Source organism: Bubalus kerabau, chromosome 20 (assembly GCF_029407905.1).
Source record: "Bubalus kerabau isolate K-KA32 ecotype Philippines breed swamp buffalo chromosome 20, PCC_UOA_SB_1v2, whole genome shotgun sequence".
NCBI lineage: Eukaryota > Metazoa > Chordata > Mammalia > Artiodactyla > Bovidae > Bubalus > Bubalus kerabau.
Window position 1 is genome coordinate 51,084,038 of NC_073643.1, and position 18,558 is coordinate 51,102,595.

The 18,558-nt window shown below is 38.8% G+C and overlaps 1 protein-coding gene across 9 annotated transcripts in view; it reads left to right on the forward strand.

The window, feature by feature from the left end:
• Nucleotides 1-18,558, forward strand: part of DCAF1 (DDB1 and CUL4 associated factor 1) — a 101,385-nt gene that overhangs the window by 56,018 nt on the left and 26,809 nt on the right. For all 9 annotated transcript variants that reach the window (XM_055557408.1, XM_055557409.1, XM_055557410.1 and 6 more), the window contains 9 exons: nt 2,058-2,195; nt 3,183-3,695; nt 3,985-4,086; nt 6,739-6,897; nt 8,055-8,234; nt 8,705-8,914; nt 9,733-9,902; nt 15,898-16,022; nt 17,018-18,281. In XM_055557408.1, coding sequence (XP_055413383.1) covers nt 2,058-2,195; nt 3,183-3,695; nt 3,985-4,086; nt 6,739-6,897; nt 8,055-8,234; nt 8,705-8,914; nt 9,733-9,902; nt 15,898-16,022; nt 17,018-18,281 — 2,861 coding nt within the window. The remainder of the gene's footprint in view (nt 1-2,057; nt 2,196-3,182; nt 3,696-3,984; nt 4,087-6,738; nt 6,898-8,054; nt 8,235-8,704; nt 8,915-9,732; nt 9,903-15,897; nt 16,023-17,017; nt 18,282-18,558) is intronic.

Sequence of the window (18,558 nt, forward strand, 5' to 3'; positions counted from 1 at the left end):
CCCGCTTCCACTGCAGGGAGTATGGGTTTAACTCTGGTTGGGAAACTATGATCCCACATGCTGTGTGGTGAGGGCACAAAGATCACATGCACATATACACAAGAGAATAGAAAGGTAGTGTTCAGGGAGACGAGGCTAGGATCTAACAAATAAATGAAAGACGTGACCACTCAGATTCTCTTTCTCTCTCATGCATGCACGGAATAGAAAGGCCGTATTCAGAGAGATGAGGCTAGGATCTTAATAAATGAAAGACATGACCACTCAGATTCAGAAAGCCCAAAGAAGAATACCAAAGACAAAAGATTTTAAAAGCAACTAGAGTAAAAAAGATTCCTGCAAATTAACAGCAAGTTTTGCCACAGCATCAGTAGAGGCCATAGTAGAAAATGTCTTCAGACAACTTCTATAAACCTAGAAATATTGATTACAGTTTTTGGGGGACAAAAGAGGGAACAAATTCTGGGTAACATGTAGATGGAATAGTTGGAGTTAGTATTTAAAGGTTTTTATGCTGTTCAGAAAGAGGAATGGAAGACACTTAAAGTAGATGATAATGTTTGTTTTCACATCAGTAAGTATTTTAAAACAAAGTTTCTCAAAGTGTATTGTTCAGAGTATTAATAACTTTTTTGAAGAAAGTTTAAAACTTAGAAATATATAGGAGAATAACACCATGACCTTAGGGAAGAATTTAAGATATAAAGTGCACACAGTTTAAAAGAAAATATTATTATATATGATTACATAAAATTAAGACTTTGTGCTTATCATGAAACACTGGTAAAAGACATGAGTATTTCACAGAAGGTGGAAGTATGAATGATCACAAGGCATGAAAAAAATGCTAAACCTCATTAGTAAATGAGAAAATTCAAGTTAAATGAAGCATTAAATTTTCATATCCACCGTATTACAAAAAATAAAAAGTCTGATAGTGGTCAACTTTTAGTAAAGATGTATTAAAAGAAATGGACTATTCAATGTTGGAAATGTGAATTGTTGTGATCCCTTTGAAAAATAGTTTGGCTGCCTCTAGTAAAGTTGAACATACACACCTGTGACTTAGTAGTTCTGTTCCTAGGTGTCTACTCTAGGAACATATTTGCATACAAAAAGTAAAAGTTAAGTGAACAAAATAGCAGCAGAACATGGAGGTGAAGAGCATTTGGAGGTATGCTGCCTGGGATAAGACCCCAGGTCTGCTACTTACTAGTTTTGTGACTTTGGTAAGTTACTTAACCTCATTGTGACAGTGTTCTCTTCTGTAAATATAGTACTTTGTCCATCATACAAAGCTGATACAAGGATTAAGTAATTGTATGTAAGGCCTGTCTTATGTTGGGTACTGTTTGTGATAGTTACACATAACAGTATAGATGAATGTAAAAAACATAAAGTTGAGTAAAAGAAACAAGTTGCAGAAAAATACATATGACACACACAGTTTATACAGGTCAAAGCCTATAACATTTAACAAAAGCTCTACAACAAAATTATTAAAATTTAGGAAGGTAGATACCCTTTGGAGAGGAAGGAGGTAAATGGTAGGGAGGGACACATGGGAGGTTTCTGTTTCTTAAACTCATTGGTAAATCACAGAGGTGATTTTCATTTTCTTTGGACTGTACATGTTTATGTATTTTATTTCATAATAAACACTAAGAGTGGGATATGTGGAGTTAAACACTTGTTTGATGGAGGACTTCTTAGACATTGATAATGTTAATTGTGCGTTGTGAACTTCAAAGAGGCACGTAGAATTTTTAGTACTCCACGCTTGGTTATGGAACCTTTTGGGACTTAATAGCTACATTATGTGATAGTTGATCTTTAGCTTGAGTTTTCGTGGATAAATAGGACTGTTTCACAGATGCACAGCTATTTTAAACCACCTACTGTAGTACATTTAGTTTGTTTAGATTTTGTAATCTTATGAGCAATATTGAAATATTTTATTAAAAAAATTTTTTTTATCAACTGAAGTCATTGCTTATATCTGGAATTATGAGATCTTGACCCATCTGATTTGTACTCTTTCATTTCCTTTACTAAAGGAAGGAATTGTTGAGAACCTTTTCAAATGGGCCCGAGAGGCTGATCAGCCACTGAGGACATATTCTACTGGTCTGTTAGGAGGTGCTATGGAGAATCAAGACATCGCTGCCAACTACAGGGATGAGAACTCACAGCTGGTAAGGGCCGTGTCAGAGTGACTTTTTCATGTAAGATAGTATATTCACTCATTCTTTCTTGCTACCTGAAGTTGAGTCAGTAGATCTTATTCATTTTACTAAAGTATAGCTATAATATCAGTATTTTAACTCTTACCTTATGTAAGAGTTTTGACTGTACCTTTTTTTTAACTTGAATATAGCAGTTTTTCATTTTGTCAAAGATCATGATAGTTTGTACCAGATAAACAGTACCATTCCCTCTTCCTTTCCCACATTTGGATTATGAAAAATTTCAAACATATAGCAAAATACAATTTAACAGCAAACACCTGTATATAGACCACTTACATTGATTGTGAACATTTACTATATTTATATTTATGACATACTCATCCATCCATTCACCCCTCTTCTCGTCTAGTCACCATTGTTTGTTTTTTTTTAAATGCAGTTTAAGTTGCAGGCCTGATCACTCTTTTTTTTTTTTTTTTTTTTTTAAACTAACCATATTACTACAGTTTTGGATCAGACCAAAAAATGAGTACCTAAAGGAAAACATAAGTGGTGAACTTGAAAAATAGCTTATGTAATTATGTGTAATGTGGATGACAGTATTTAACAGAATACAGATAAAAGTTTGAAAAACCTTCATGTTTCATTTTCAAAGACACTTGTAAAAAACTTTGAATATACCTAGTGTCTGCCCCTTCAAATGTGATGGTCTGGTCCAGCATGATCCAGACAGATGTGCTGTGAATTAGGTTTTATCTGCAGATTTAGATTTAGATTTAGGTTTAGATTCTTGGAAATTTTATGGGGAATGAGACTTTTAGCCATTATTTATTTCATCAAGCTGTGGGAATCAAGTCAACATGCTTGTCAGATCTGTACTCTTATCAGTCATTGAGATAACTGTCTGAGTATCCTTAAATGGAAGTAAGAATTACTTGACTCTTTTAAGATACAGAAGAGATAAATCTGTTTTATTCCAATATCTATTGATAGGTGGCAATAGTGCTTAGAAGATTGAGGGAGCTGCAGCTCCAAGAAGTAGGTTCAAGGCAAGAAAGCAAGCGTCCTAGCCCACGAAAGCTCTCCTCTGAACCCCTTTTGCCTCTGGATGAAGAAGCTGTGGATATGGACTATGGCGACATGGCTGTAGATGTAGTGGATGGCGAACAAGAGGAAGCTTCTGGAGACATGGAGATCTCCTTTCATCTTGAGTCAGGCCACAAGACCAGTAGCAGAGTGAACTCAGCAACGAAACTTGAAGAAGGGGCATTGAGGAAAAACAAGTCAACAAAACAGGCTGACAGAGAGAGCTTCAGGAAAGCCAAGCAAAAGTTGGGTTTTTCATCATCCGATCCAGACCGCATGTTTGTTGAATTGTCTAATAGCAGCTGGTCAGAAATGTCCCCCTGGGTGATTGGCACCAATTATACCCTTTATCCTATGACTCCTGCTATTGAGCAGCGACTTATTCTCCAGTATTTGACCCCTTTAGGAGAATATCAGGAGGTAAGCTTACTGGGAAAAGTAGTGTTCATGCTTTAAGATTACTGTGTTTATTTCTGGGGTATTTTGTGGTGGCATATTATACATTGATGTGTTTTCATTCTAATACAGAAAAGTCTGTGTCAAACTGGTAAAGTCTTAAGGAAGTCACTCCTGATAAGGTCTTTTCGAACAAAATGTGTTTATATGTTTATCTTTATAAAGGAGGGAGGAAGGGTTTCTTTAGTCTTCTGTCAGGAAATATGTGAAAATAAATTCAAATGTTAAGACATGTTTTTGGTGTTCATTTCAGTTACTTCCCATATTCATGCAGCTTGGATCACGGGAGTTGATGATGTTCTACATTGACTTAAAACAAACTAATGATGTCCTGCTTACATTTGAGGCACTCAAGGTAAAGTTCTTGAAAATATTAGTTACCAAGCATTTAATTAATGTGGATTGTCTGTGTGTTTTGGTATATAACATCTCTGGATTTTATTGTTTAGAATGCTTCTATTACCAGATGTGTCAGTAGCAACACATTTCTTGTTTAAATAGAAGAGTTGAGCCTTACCAAGTTATTAACTGTATACATATTGTATGATGTTAGGTTATCTAGAGTATAAATCAGAAAATGAATAAAGAAATAGAGACATACCCAAATTCAGTGAAAGTAAAGGAATTTCTAGGCTGCAAAAGGGCTAAGTATAGGTGGGCAGGTATGTGTAGCCCACTAAATCCATACCTCTTCATGATTAAGGTAATCTGAAGGGAGAGAGGTTAAGTTGAATGAATAACATTGTGGCTATTACAGTTCTACCTAGCAGGTAACTAATGGACACAGTACTGTTCTGTGATGTTTATAATATTAGACAAATAAATTAAGTCTCTGCTGCTTATCATGTGGTTGAGAGAGCCAGGCATGTAAGCCTATGATTTTTTTTTAAATACAGAGGTTGTGACAGAAGTATTGGGGCACAAAGGAAGGAATGGTCTGTTCTCTTTGAGAAATAGTAGCTTCTAGACAAAACCTCTGAAAAAGAGATGATGTTCTCGCTCTTTAAAGGTATAATTTCATTCCTGATATTCCAGAGCTACATTGTCCAATAGAACTTTTGGTGATGATGGAAATATTCTTTGTGCTTTTCAGTACAGTGGCTACTAGCCACAAATGAACATGTAAAATGTAGCTAGTGCCACTGAGCCCCTGAGTTTTTAACTTAATTTTAATGAAATTAGCCACATGTAGCCAATGACTACTGTGTTGGCCAGCACAGTTCCAAAGTGTATTGGAATTAAATAGAAATGATGAAATTTGACTTGCAGACCCCAGAAATTTTAAGTTTGGAGGAGGTCAGACATAAATTGAAGTAACATGTATCCTGTGTGTGGAATGCAGTGTGTGTATGTGTATAAAGTGTGCAAACTCATGATCTTACTTTGAACAGTGGGATGAAGCTGGAGGTCAGAGTTGTCTCCAGTGGCCCAAGGTATTGCTTTCACATGCAGCGTCCTGTCTTGAAAAGGAAATAGTGGAAGAAGGGCTTTGGGCAGTTGCTATTTCTGTAGGTCTTTGTATGAGAACCTATAATGGGTGTCGTTATTCACCTGTTTCTATGCAGAATCATATAAGGGGTTAGAGAAAATGGAATAAGGATGAACAGGGTAAAACCAGATAAGAGATCTTTCTTATGAGGAAATAAAAAGTGTAGAAAGTTATATGTACGGTTTTGTTCAAAAGGAAGACTCAGTTGTGCAGGAGAAGGGGTAAGTGTTGAAGTTAGTAGAAACAAAATGGGTTAAAATAGTAAATGAAGAACTAGACCTTATATGGAGGTACAGTATAAGGAGTGAAAATAGAGTCTTTGCCCACAAGAGTGAGGTGAGCCACGTATGGGCTATGTTGAGCCAACTAGAATTAGGCTCAATCTTTACCAAGAACCTTTTTGTTTGTTCTCTGTTTTCCCTGCTGCTGATTCTGGCAGTGGAACTGCCAATTTATGGTAGTGGTTTTGAGAAAAAAGCACATGCAGTGGTCTGAGTATTGGGGAGGGAACCATACATGGCTTAGCTGTTCCTTAGGGAAAGTACTCTTGCCTGGAAAATCCCCCCCTTGCCTGGAAAATGGACGGAGGAGCCTGGTAGGCTGCCATCTATGGGGTCGCACAGAGTCGGACACAACTGAAGCGACTTAGCAGCAGCAGGGAAAGGCTTGGTGGTAGAGGTTTGTGTAAGAAAAGTTAATAGGGAAGGGGTTTGAATTACATACAAGGATTAGTCCGAGTCTGTGTATTGAGAGAATGTCTGAAGAGGGTACACACCTATTGACCTTGGTGAAATTTGTACAAGTATCAGTTACAAATCTGTATCGTTTTGTCTGTACCTGCTTGCTGCCTGTCTCATGACCCAGAAGACACTTTGGTGTGAGAAACAGGAGGGGGAGCTCTAGTTATGAGGCTGCATCCATGTTGGCCTGGATTCAAAGTCATTGAGTAGCCTGCTGCTTGCATTGCACTCCCTGCCCTTAAATTGCCCAGTTCAGGTCCACCCAGAGAGGCTATGAAATGTATTATTGATAAAGTCTATTTAAAGTGCATTCTGATTAGTACCAGAAATGTACTAGTTTTTTGAAGTTTGTTTTTGAGGATATAAGCAAGTATCAGTTTAAAAGAAAGCAGAGTTTTGGGTAAATCAGTGACTGGGCCAAAGCTAAAACATAAAGCTGATTATGTTTAAAAAGATTAAAATGGAAAGGGTGACAAAAATCCATTAGGGAAGATATGTAATAATAAAACAGTTACAGGAGTGTGTCATAATGTACAGTAGTATTCTTCATTTCTTGTTTTTCACCATCATGAAAACTTTGGTATTAGGAGGCAATGTTACCGAATTCTAGTTTTTGTTTGCTTATTTTTTTGTTTCCCTTAAGCAGTATTGGTTTTACTTCTGTTATGAGGGGGTGGTTGTCTACTTCTAAGGAGTCTTTGTATTTAGCAACTTAATATTCTGTGAAGAGATATTTGTTCTAGATTGTTCCATGGTAATATGTATCCTCTTTGTGTAGCATCTAGCATCTCTCCTGCTCCACAATAAGTTTGCCACAGAATTTGTTGCGCACGGTGGAGTACAGAAATTACTGGAAATTCCTCGTCCTTCTATGGCTGCAACTGGTGTATCCATGTGCTTGTATTACCTGTCCTACAACCAGGATGCCATGGAAAGAGTAAGTCCAGTCCATTCAGATGTATGGGAATGGTATAGGGTGGGGACTACTCTCATGCATTCACAGAAAAGCATTTGGATGAGACAATTAAACAGTTGGATTAGGCCTTAATGAAAGGGCATTCTATTTTCAGGCTCTTCTCAGGTGTCCCCCAGTAGAGTTACATTTTGCATTTTCGAGTCAGTTATAAAAACAACAGATGATGCTTTGTGTATGTTAACAGGACAGTTTGTGGTAGAGATAGTAAAATCATTCCAGTTGTTCTTAGGGCTCTAGAGGTACTGTACCCCTCTGGTTTTTCTGTTTTTCCAGTTAAGATTTTTTATTTCATTTTTTTTTTTTTTTAAAGTAAGTGGGTTATACATTAGAAAAGAAATGGGTCCCTAGACACCACAGCAACCCTTGTTTCTATATCTGGAGCATTCTTCTGTATTTTATGCAATTGTAGCTTTTCTGATAGAGTGAAGTTGGTAAATTCCTCTCGGTGGTGTCTTTATTCTTCTGTGCAAATTTATTAATGGGGCAATCTTCTGATTTTAATTTTTTTACTCATTAAGATCTAGCTTTCTGCAAAGATATGTAATCTTTTGAGAGTAGTAACCTAATCTGTGTGTATTTGTACAGAATTAATTGTGGTTAAAAGTGCCAAACAAACCTGGGTAATGCTTCAGAATTCATTGTCTGACAGGAGTCAGCATCATGTGTGTAAACAAATCAGTGAGTGAATGGATACTGAACTTGTAGATTTCAGTATCAGAAGGCTCAGTTACTTTTATCAGCTCCCTTACTTTTATCAACTTTTTATCAGCCTGGGAAAGTCCCTTACATCTTTGAGCTACTTCATTAGTTAAGTGGTGATCCTAATACCTGTGTAACAGAGCTTTGTGAGCATTAAAGGATAAAAATATTTGCAAAGTTTGACACTCCAAAAGCTTAGGTGGAATTTAAACATTTCTCTAAATTTAGATTGTTTTCTGCCTTGGAATAGATTGTCATAAAATTTTATTTACAGCTTAAGCTTTAAATCAGAATGACTTACTCAGGAATGATTATTGTATTTTGCAGATACCTATGTACACTGGTGAATTTTTTATACCTTCTGGAAGTTCCTTTCCCCCACGTTTTAAAAAGTTGTGTTTTATTTTTGTCCTTTGCAGGTTTGCATGCATCCGCACAATGTTCTGTCTGATGTGGTGAACTACACCCTGTGGCTAATGGAATGTTCACACGCCTCAGGATGCTGCCATGCTACCATGTTTTTCTCAATCTGCTTCTCCTTCCGGGCTGTGTTGGAACTCTTTGACCGCTATGATGGTCTTCGTCGTCTGGTGAACTTGGTGAGGTTCTTCAGTGGCTTCTCTTTGTGAGGAGTGGGGTCCTGCTTGATGTGGCTGCCCTTCAGCAGCACTGAAGAGAGGAAGCTTCTGACTGGAGGGGTTTTTCTGTCATTTTTATGGATAAAGTCTTTTTCCCTCCTTCATTCACAACTTTTTCTTCCTCTTAAGTGGTCAGAGGACTATGCCATTGTAGACTTGCCTTGAAGATAGTAATCTTACAGGGAGAATTGCTTGTTCTAAAAGCAGTTTTGTGCCTCTGTGTCTTTCAACATGATTGAAAGCTGTGTCATTTTTCAATATAGGTTTAGTGTTTTGTTTTCATATGTCTGCTCTTAACATGATGTACAGACAGATGTTTGATGTTTATCAATCTTCTTGAGCATAAAAATCTACTGAAATCTTTTTACTTTTTTCTCCTTTTCCTTTTTGTTCTTCTCTTTTGCCCCCTTCTTTTGCCCCTTTATTAATAGATCAGTACTTTGGAGATTCTAAATTTGGAAGATCAGGGTGCACTTCTGAGTGATGATGAAATATTCGCTAGCCGGCAAACTGGTAAACACACCTGCATGGCCTTGCGCAAGTACTTTGAAGCTCACCTGGCCATTAAATTGGAACAAGTGAAGCAGTCTCTTCAGAGGACTGAAGGTGGCATTCTTGTTCATCCTCAACCTCCATACAAGGTGAGAGAACCTTGTCTAAAAAAGAAACATTGTTAGTATTGTCTGTAGCATCTTGGGCCTGAAATGCACATTGGTATCAGTGGAGTCCAGGTGGGATGTACATTAATGGATTATACTTGCACTGTGAGGAGGCAGAATGAAATGGATGTAGGGGTGTAGGGACTTCTCTAGCTATACAGTGGTTATATGACTCAACGTCAGTGGCCCAGGTTCAATCCCTGGTCAGGGAACTAAGATCCTAGCTGCACGCTCCAAAGGAAAAAAAAAGAAAATAGATGTATCGAGAACTTACTTTGCTCCCAGTTGTAAGTTTACTACTTCGCTGGGATACTTAAACTAAAAGATAAACTGAGATGTGTGTGAAAGGACTTTTTTCTGTGGAAAATACTAGATAGATATTCTAGCTGCTTCTATGTGGAATTTTCTTCTGAAACCTGGTATATCAATAATTTACTTCACTATCATTTTTGAAATTAGTATGTTTTAGAACAAAGATGAGTATCTGCATGTTTTAAAAGTCACATATTGAAAAGAAATCAATTATTTTATGTGGTGCTTTTTCTTCTTAAGGTGTGAAATACATGCACCAATAATTTGAACATTTTGTTACCTTTTTTGGCAGAATGTATTATGAGTCTAGTTACAAATAAAAGATGAAGCATCATTTATTATTTCACATGTGGGCTGTGGACTCAAGAAGTGTGTGTCAAGACTATTATTTAGCTTTATTATTAAAATCTTTAGAGCATTGAGCTGTGCTGGAGAAAACAGCAGGCAGATTGATAGAGTTCTTTAATAATATATCTCTGTCCTTTTAGGCATGTTCATATACTCATGAACAGATTGTGGAAATGATGGAGTTTCTGATAGAATATGGCCCAGCGCAGCTGTATTGGGAGCCAGCTGAAGTCTTCCTCAAGCTGTCTTGTGTCCAGCTCTTATTGCAGCTTATTTCTATTGCTTGCAATTGGAAGACCTATTATGCAAGGTGGGACCAGAGAGAGGTTTCAAAGATCGGCTTTTTGCTAATATTCATGTTGGTTTTCACATGGTGTATGCTTAACAAATATTTGTTGAATTAAAATTTTGGACTTGAATCTGAGAAACTAGATTAAGTGTGATAAATATCTTTAAATGTATAGAGGCTTGGTCTTGGTGATTATAAATACTGCACCATAGACAAGAATCATGTCTGTACTCTTAGAGAAATTATGCAATCTATGTGGCTACAGCTTGCAGAAGTGTGTTGAAGTCGTCCTGAGACTGGAGTCTAGTATTCTTTGTACTTAGACTTTAAATGTTAAATGTCTCTCTGCTGCTTGGCAACCATATATGATGTTTATTTGACCTTCACATACAGCTGTATTTTTTGCTTTTGGTAGGGTTTTCACCATTAGAACAGAGCTGGACAAGGCTCAGGGAAAAACAGCTAATGGCATCAGGCAGTTGGGTAGGTTCTATTTGAGGCTGATGCAAAAAGAAAGCTATGTTTTGGATAAGGAGGAGTCTGGAGGGTACAAAGTAAAAAAGTTTATAAGCTGTGGTTCTTGACCTCCTTGCCCTATCCACCCACTGCCATAAAGACAGGAGGTTTCTTACTCTAATTCCTGGGATAGTTAAATCTAGAGGAATACTTTTGGTGGCCATCTTCAAGCTTTTTGGTCTCAAGATTCCTTTACTGTACTAAAAATTATTAGGACCCTTAAGAGCTTTTGTTTTTTAATCTATTGATATTTAGCATTTTAGAAATTAAAACTGAAAATGTAAATATATTTACCAACTTATTTAAAAATAATCTGAACCCATTGCTTATTGGCATTTTTTATGAAAAGTTTCCAAAATAAAGCCAGCTGATTTTCAGCAAGTATCTGGCTCAATAGATCTCATATCTGCTTCTGTATTCAGCCTTTTTGTGACATCACACATGACATAGCCTTTGGAAAGCTCTTTATACACTCATGAGAGAAGGAGAGTGAGAAAGGAAAAATAACATTTTAGTGTTATTATGAAAATATTTTTTAAATTTCTTAAATCTTCAGACCTTTTGAAAAGGTCTTAGAGACTCCTAGGGTCCCCAAGCACACTTTCAGAAACACTGTTTTTAGAGTATTAAAGGAGGTTATTATATTTACTTGGAGACCATTACTTTAAAGATGATGAAAACTCAAAGGATAAAAAGGTTATAAATACATTTTTTGAATGGTAAATCCATATGTGGATTACTTAAGAAAAAATAAATATATCCTTTAAAAGTTTATTTTTAAAAATAGAATTAAATACTTGTTTTTGCTTAGACTATACAAAAACCTTAGAAATAAAAATTATTCTTTGTTCTTGTTCAGTGGCCAAATTGTGTCCAACTCTTTGTGACCCCATGAACTGTAGCCCGCCAGGCTTCTTGTCTTTCACTGTCTCCCTGAGTTTGCTCAAATTCACGTCCATTGAGTTGGTGATGCGATCCAACCATCTTATCCTCTGTCACCCACTTCTTATCTTGCCTTCAATTTTTCCCAGCATCAGGGTCTTTTCTAGTGAATCGGCTCTTCGCATACGGTGGCCAAAGTATTGGAGTTTCAGCTTCAGCCTCAGTCCTTCCAGTGAATATTCAGGGTTTATTTCCTTTAGGATTGACTGGTTTGATCTTGCTGTCCAAGGGAGTTTTAAGAGTCTTCTCCAACACCACAGTTCAAAAGCATTAATTCTTTGACTTTGAGCCTTCTCTATGGTCCAACTCTCATATCCATACATGACTACTGGAAAATCCATAGCTTTGACTATATGGACCTTTGTTGATAAAGTGATGTCTGCTTTTTAATATGATGTCTAGATTTGTCATAGCTATTCTTCCAAGGGACAGTTCAGTTCAGTCGCTCAGTCATGTCCGACTCTCTGTGACCCTATGAACCGCAGCATACCAGGCCTCCCTGTCCATCACCAACTCCCGGAGTTTACGCAAACTCAAGTCCATTGAGTTGGTGATGCCGTCCAACCATCTCATCCTCTATCGTCCCCTTCTCTTCCCGCCCTCAATCTTTCCCAGCATCAGGGTCTTTTCGAATGAGTTAGTTCTTCGCATCAGGTGGCCAAAGTATTGGAGTTTCAGCTTCATCATCAGTTCTTCCAATGAACACCCAGGACTGATCTCCTTTAGGATGGACTGGTTGGATCTCCCTGCAGTCCAAGGGACTCTCAAGAGTCTTCTCCAACACCACAGTTCAAAAGCATCAATTCTTCGGTGATCAGCTTTCTTTATATTCCAACCCTAACATCCATACATGACTACTGGAAAAACCGTAGCCTTGACTAGACAGACCTTTGTTGACAAAGTAATGTCTCTGCTTTTTAATATGCTGTCTAGGTTGGTCATAACTTTCCTTCCAAGGAGTAAAGTGTCTTTTAATTTCATGGCTGCAGTCACCATCTGCAGTGGTTTTGGAGCCCAAAAAAATAAAGTCAGCCACTGTTTCCACTGTGTCCCCATCTGTTTGCCATGGAGTGATGGAACGAGATACCATGATCTTAGTTTTTTGGATGGTGAGTTTTAAGCCAGCTTTTTAGTTACTTTTCTTTAGGTTCTTTAGTTAGTTTTCACTTTCTGCCATTAAAGTGGTATCAACTGCCTATCCGAAGTTGTTGATATTTCTCCTGGCAATCTTGTTTCTAGCTTGTGCTTCCAGCCTGGCATTTTGCATGATGTACTCTGCATATAAGTTAAATAAGCAGGGTGACAATATACAGCCTTGACATACTCCTTTCCCAATTTTGAGCCAGTTCATTGTTCCATGTCTGGTTCTAACTCTTGCTTCTTGACCTGCATACAGGTTTCTCAGGAAGCAGGTATGGTGGTCTAGTATTCCCATCTCTTAGGAAGAATTTTCCAGTTTCTTGTGATCCACACAGTCAAAGGCTTTAGCATGGTCAGTGAAGCAGAAGTAGATTTTTTTTTGGAATTCTCTTGCTTTTTCTATGATCCAGTGGATGTTGGCAGTTTGATCTCTGGTGGTTCTGCCTTTCTAAATCTAGCTTGTACATATGGAAGTTCTCAGTTCACATATTACTGAAGCCTAGCTTGAACGATTTTGAGCATAATCTTGCTAGCATGTGAAATGAATGCAAATGTGTGGTAGTTTGAACATTCTTTGGCATCGCCCTTCTTTAGAATTGGAATGAGAACTGACCTTTTCCAGTCCTGTGGCCACTGCTGAGTTTTCCAAATTTGCTGGCATATTGAGTGCAGCACTTTCACAGCATCATCTTTTAGGATTTGAAATAGCTCAGCTGGAATTCCATCACTTCCGCTAGTGTTGTTCGTAGTAATGCTTCCTAAGGCCCACTTGACTTTGCGCTCCATGATGTCTGCCTCTAGGTAAGTGACCACATCATCATGGTTATCCAAGACATTAATAACTTTTTGTACAGTTCATCTGTATATTCTTGCTACCTCCTATTAATCTTTACTGCTTCTGTTAAGTCCTTACTGTTTCTGTCCTTTATTGTGCCCATCTTTGCACGAAATGTTCCCTTGGTATCTCTGATGTTCTTTAAGAGATTTCTAGTCTCTTCCATTCTATTGTTTTTCTCTATTTCTTTGCATTTTCACTTAAGAAGGCTTTCTTACCTCTCCTTGCGATTCTCTGGAACTCTGCATTCAGTTGAGTATATCTTTCCCTTTCTCTTCTCTTCTTTCCTCAGCTATTTGTAAGGCATCCTCAGACAACCACTTTTCTTTTTTGCATTTCCTTTTCTTGGGGATGGTTTTGGTCACCACCTCCTTTATAATATTAGGGACTTTCATCCATAGTTCTTCAGGCATTCTGTCTACCAGATCTAATCCCTTGAATCTATTTGTCACTTCTACTGTATAATCATAAGGGATTTGATTTAGGTCATACCTGAATGGCTTAGTTAGTGGTTTTCCCTACTTTCTTCATTTTGAGCCCGAATTTTACACTAAGGAGCTGGTGATCTGAGGCACAGTCAGCTCCCCATCTTGTTTTGACTATATAGAGCTTTTGCATCTTCAGCTGCAAAGAATATAATCAGTCTGATTTTGGTATTGACCATGCGCTGATGTCCATGTATAGAGTCGTCTCTTGTATTGTTGAAAGAGGGTGTTTGTTATGACCAGTGCATTCTCTTGGCAAAACTGTTAGCCTTTGCCATTCTTCATTTTGTACTCCAAGGCCAAACATATCTATACTGTAGTTTATTCTCCTATTGATGGGCATTTAGTGTCTTCTTTCTTTTTCCTGTCAAATGAGTGGTACCATGAACCTCTTTTTGAAGTCCCTTCAATGCCAAACAGGTGTCTCTTGACTCCCTACTTTTGCATTCCAGTCCCTTATGATGAAAAGGACATCATTTTGTTCTAGAAGGTCTTGCTTAGAATATACAAAACCTTAGAAGTGGAAATTATTCTTAGCCTCTGTTAATTTCTTTAATCTCTTTTCCATAATTCTGTAAATAGACATAATTAAGATTATAGTGTTTAATTAAACTCATCTTTTAAATGAAATACCTCAAGTTATATGAAGATACAGAGAATAATATAACAACTACTCCATACTCAGGGTTGGCATGTTGCTTTCTCAGTTCCTTTCCATTTTCTGCCCCCCAGCCCAGAGTGACCAGTTTCCTTGAATTTGATACGCATTCTTTCCATTCTTTTTTTTTTTAAGCTATGCATATGTGTGGGTGTGTAATCAATGATTTAGTACTCTTTTTATATTCTAAAATTGTATAAAGTCTTACCTGTGCTTGCTTTCTTCACCCTTACTTTTACTTATTTTTTTAATGTAAGTTTCAGGTATTCAGTCACCCTTAAGTGTTTGAGATTTATGTGTTGATACGTATTTGAATTCTTATATTTGCATATTGGGTTTCCCAGGTGGCGCAGTGGTAAAAAATCTGCCTGCCAATGCAGGCGGCCCAGGAGATAACAGGTTCAATCCCTGGGTTGGGAAGATCCCCTGGAGTAGGAAATAGAAACCCACTGCAGTATTCTTGCCTGGAAAATTCCATGGACAGAGGACCCTGGTGGGCTCCATGGGGTTGCAAAGAGTCAGACATGACTGAGTGACTAAGCACATTTCTATACTATGGCTTATTCTCCTACTGATGGGCATTTAGTGCCTTTTTTCTCTTTTTTTTCTCCTGTCAAATGAGTGGTACCACGAACTTCTTTTTGAGGTCTCTCTTGAGGATGTGATGTGTACAGTTTGAGTTGTAATGCGGCTGCATCTTATCTTTAGTGGATGTTGCCAAATTGTTTGGAAAATGCTCATATTGTTGACTTCTCCCACAGCAGTCTATGGGAGTTTTCATTTTCTCTCCCTTCTTGCCAGTGCTTGGTATTGTTGGCTTTAAAATTTTGTATCTTGGTTTTGTTGTCTTTTGAGCCTTTTCATTTGTCCTTAGGAGTTTTTTTGAAATAATTGTCAGTAGCTGCAAAGTTGTCCAGAATTTAACACAGGTATTCCTGTTTCCTGTGTAAATTTTCTTAATTCTTTTGCTGTTTTACATGATGTGATAATGGACATCTTAATCCATAAATACTTGTTTGTACTTCTGATTATTTCCTTAGGGCAAATTCCTAAAGGTAAAATTCCTGGGCCAAAGGTTACAAACATTTTAAGAACCTTGTTTCATATTTCCAAATTATTTTCTAAGAGGAGTATCCTATTTTTTTCTCCTCCCAAAAGTTTGAGAGCATTTGTCTCTGCTCATCTTCACCAGCATTGGAGATTATCCTTTGTTTTTTAATCTTAGCAGTTTGATAGATGAAAATTCCATACCCATGTTTTTTGAAATTAGTGTTGTGGTGACTTACAGATCCTCTCGTGATGCCATGGCTAGGGACAGAGTCATTCAGGTAGTAAGTAGTTCTGACCCACTGTCTGTGTCTGTCTGTCTCTCTTTTAACAGAGACTGTTTCTTGTGGCTGTATCCGAGTTTCCCTTTGACTAATTCTTCTTTCTGTCCAGGAATGACACTGTGCGCTTTGCTCTGGATGTCCTGGCTATTCTCACTGTTGTGCCAAAAATTCAGCTCCAGTTGGCAGAATCAGTGGATGTACTAGATGAGGCTGGCTCCACCGTCTCCACTGTAGGTAGGTTGTATCTTGCCATTTTTGTCATTGCGTGGTTTTAATTTGTTTTCCTCTGCCATTCTGGTTGTGGTTACTTAACTGACCTAATTTTGCAGTACTAGAACAGAAGGTAGCAAAGGAGGGTACCCTTTAAGTTCTTTTAAGTCATGCCGTCAGTTTCAAATAAGGGAGTCATGTTAGTGAACTCAGGTATTCTGGGTGGTACAGGCATTTTTGCTATAATAGTACAAGTGCATTCCTGAAAACCTTCCACTCTTCAGAGTGTTATGCTAAAAATAGAATTTAGAAGAAACATGGGTTGGGGCAGACAGCAAAAAATTTAAGCAACTCAAAATGAATAATTGGCAAGCAGCGCAAATGAATAAGTTATTGTACACAAAAACAAAGGGGAAAAACCCTTATTAAGATCAGGGCTGATGAGGGCTGCTGCTAAGGTGAGCATGCAAGTCATGTGAGTGGCTGTGGGCCCTAGAATGCACTACCCTGGGGAGAAAGCCTGAGGCTTAGCCACTTGTTTTTAAGTTAATTCATATGTAGAAGAAAGGGTTTCTGCTGCCACTATAGCAGCCAGGCTGAGGACTTTTTCTTTCCTGCTGGAAGTTTTTATTTATTCTGTTTTTGCTTTCCTTACCTAGGAAAGCTTGTACATGAACCTTGGTGACTTCCACATCATTCCCGAATTTAAAAACTGCATATGAGGTCTTCTGTCATAAAGATACACTGTAGTAGAACTGGCTGCATTTTATACAAACTATTCCTTACACTTAAGTCCATGGGGTCGCAAGAGTCCGACTGGACTGAGCAACTGAATTGAAGAGAAAACTGCTACACTTTAAAAAGAAATTAATTATTTATTTTAATTGGAGGCTAATTACAATATTGTAGTGGTTTTTGGACACAATGAATAGAACTGTAAATTTTGACTCTGAAATAACCATTGAAGTTTTCCATTAGTGTTATGAGGAATAATATAAAAAAAATTTTCCCCCCTATAGGTATCAGCATTATTTTGGGAGTGGCTGAGGGTGAGTTCTTTATTCATGATGCTGAAATTCAGAAGTCAGCACTTCAGATTATCATCAATTGTGTGTGTGGCCCGGATAACAGAATTTCTAGTATTGGCAAGTTTATCTCTGGAACGCCTCGGAGGAAGCTGCCTCAGACACCCAAAAGCAGTGAGCACACTCTGGCCAAGATGTGGAACGTGGTGCAGTCCAACAATGGCATCAAGGTGCTTCTGTCCTTACTGTCTGTCAAGATGCCCATCACAGATGCAGACCAGATCCGGGCCCTAGCCTGCAAGGCCCTGGTGGGCCTGTCTCGCAGTAGCACCGTGCGGCAGATCATCAGCAAGCTGCCCCTTTTCAGCAGCTGCCAGATCCAGCAGCTGATGAAAGAGCCTGTGCTGCAGGACAAGCGCAGTGACCACGTCAAGTTCTGCAAGTACGCCGCTGAGCTCATTGAACGGGTGTCGGGAAAGCCGCTTCTCATTGGCACCGATGTGTCCCTGGCACGTCTGCAGAAAGCTGACGTTGTTGCCCAGTCACGGATCTCCTTTCCTGAGAAAGAGCTGCTTCTACTGATCCGAAACCATCTCATTTCTAAAGGCCTTGGGGAGACAGCCACTGTGCTGACTAAAGAGGCCGACCTGCCCATGACTGCTGCCTCCCATTCTTCGGCCTTCACCCCGGTCACTGCTGCTGCTTCTCCTGTTTCTCTTCCCCGCACCCCTCGCATCGCCAATGGCATTGCAACTCGATTGGGTAGCCATGCTGCTGTGGGTACCTCTGCCCCTTCAGCCCCCGCTGCTCATCCTCAGCCGCGGGTGCCCCAGGGTTCACTAGCTCTGCCTGGTCCATCTCATGCAGGAAACTCCCCTGTGATTGGTAGGATCAGTTTTATCAGAGAGAGGCCATCACCCTGCAATGGCAGGAAAATCAGAGTGTTGCGGCAGAAGTCGGACCATGGCGCCTACAGCCAGAGCCCAGCCATAAAAAAGCAGCTGGACAGACACCTTCCCTCCCCGCCTACGCTGGACAGTATCATCACAGAATATCTTAGAGAGCAGCATGCTCGCTGCAAGAACCCAGTTGCCACCTGCCCACCCTTCTCTCTCTTTACTCCTCACCAGTGTCCTGAGCCAAAACAGAGGCGACAAGCGCCAATAAACTTTACCTCAAGGCTAAACCGCAGGGCATCATTTCCAAAGTATGGAGGGGTAGATGGCGGGTGCTTTGATAGGCACCTTATCTTTAGCAGGTAAGGAGAGGTTACCGGACTCCCTGGGAATTGGAATGATTTTTCTGTTTATGTCAGAGTATGTGGACAGTATCAGCATGAAGTAATAACTCCAGAAAACCATTTGTTGGCCTGAAATACCAGGAATTACCATTTTGTGTGAATACCTGAGCAATGTGACTATACCCCCTTTTGTCAAGGGGAACCCAGGGGTTCCTTGTATAGTTACTGGCAATATAAGATACTCTGTTCTTGTTATATTAGTATGTTTCCTAGAGCCCATGCAACACTCTGTCCC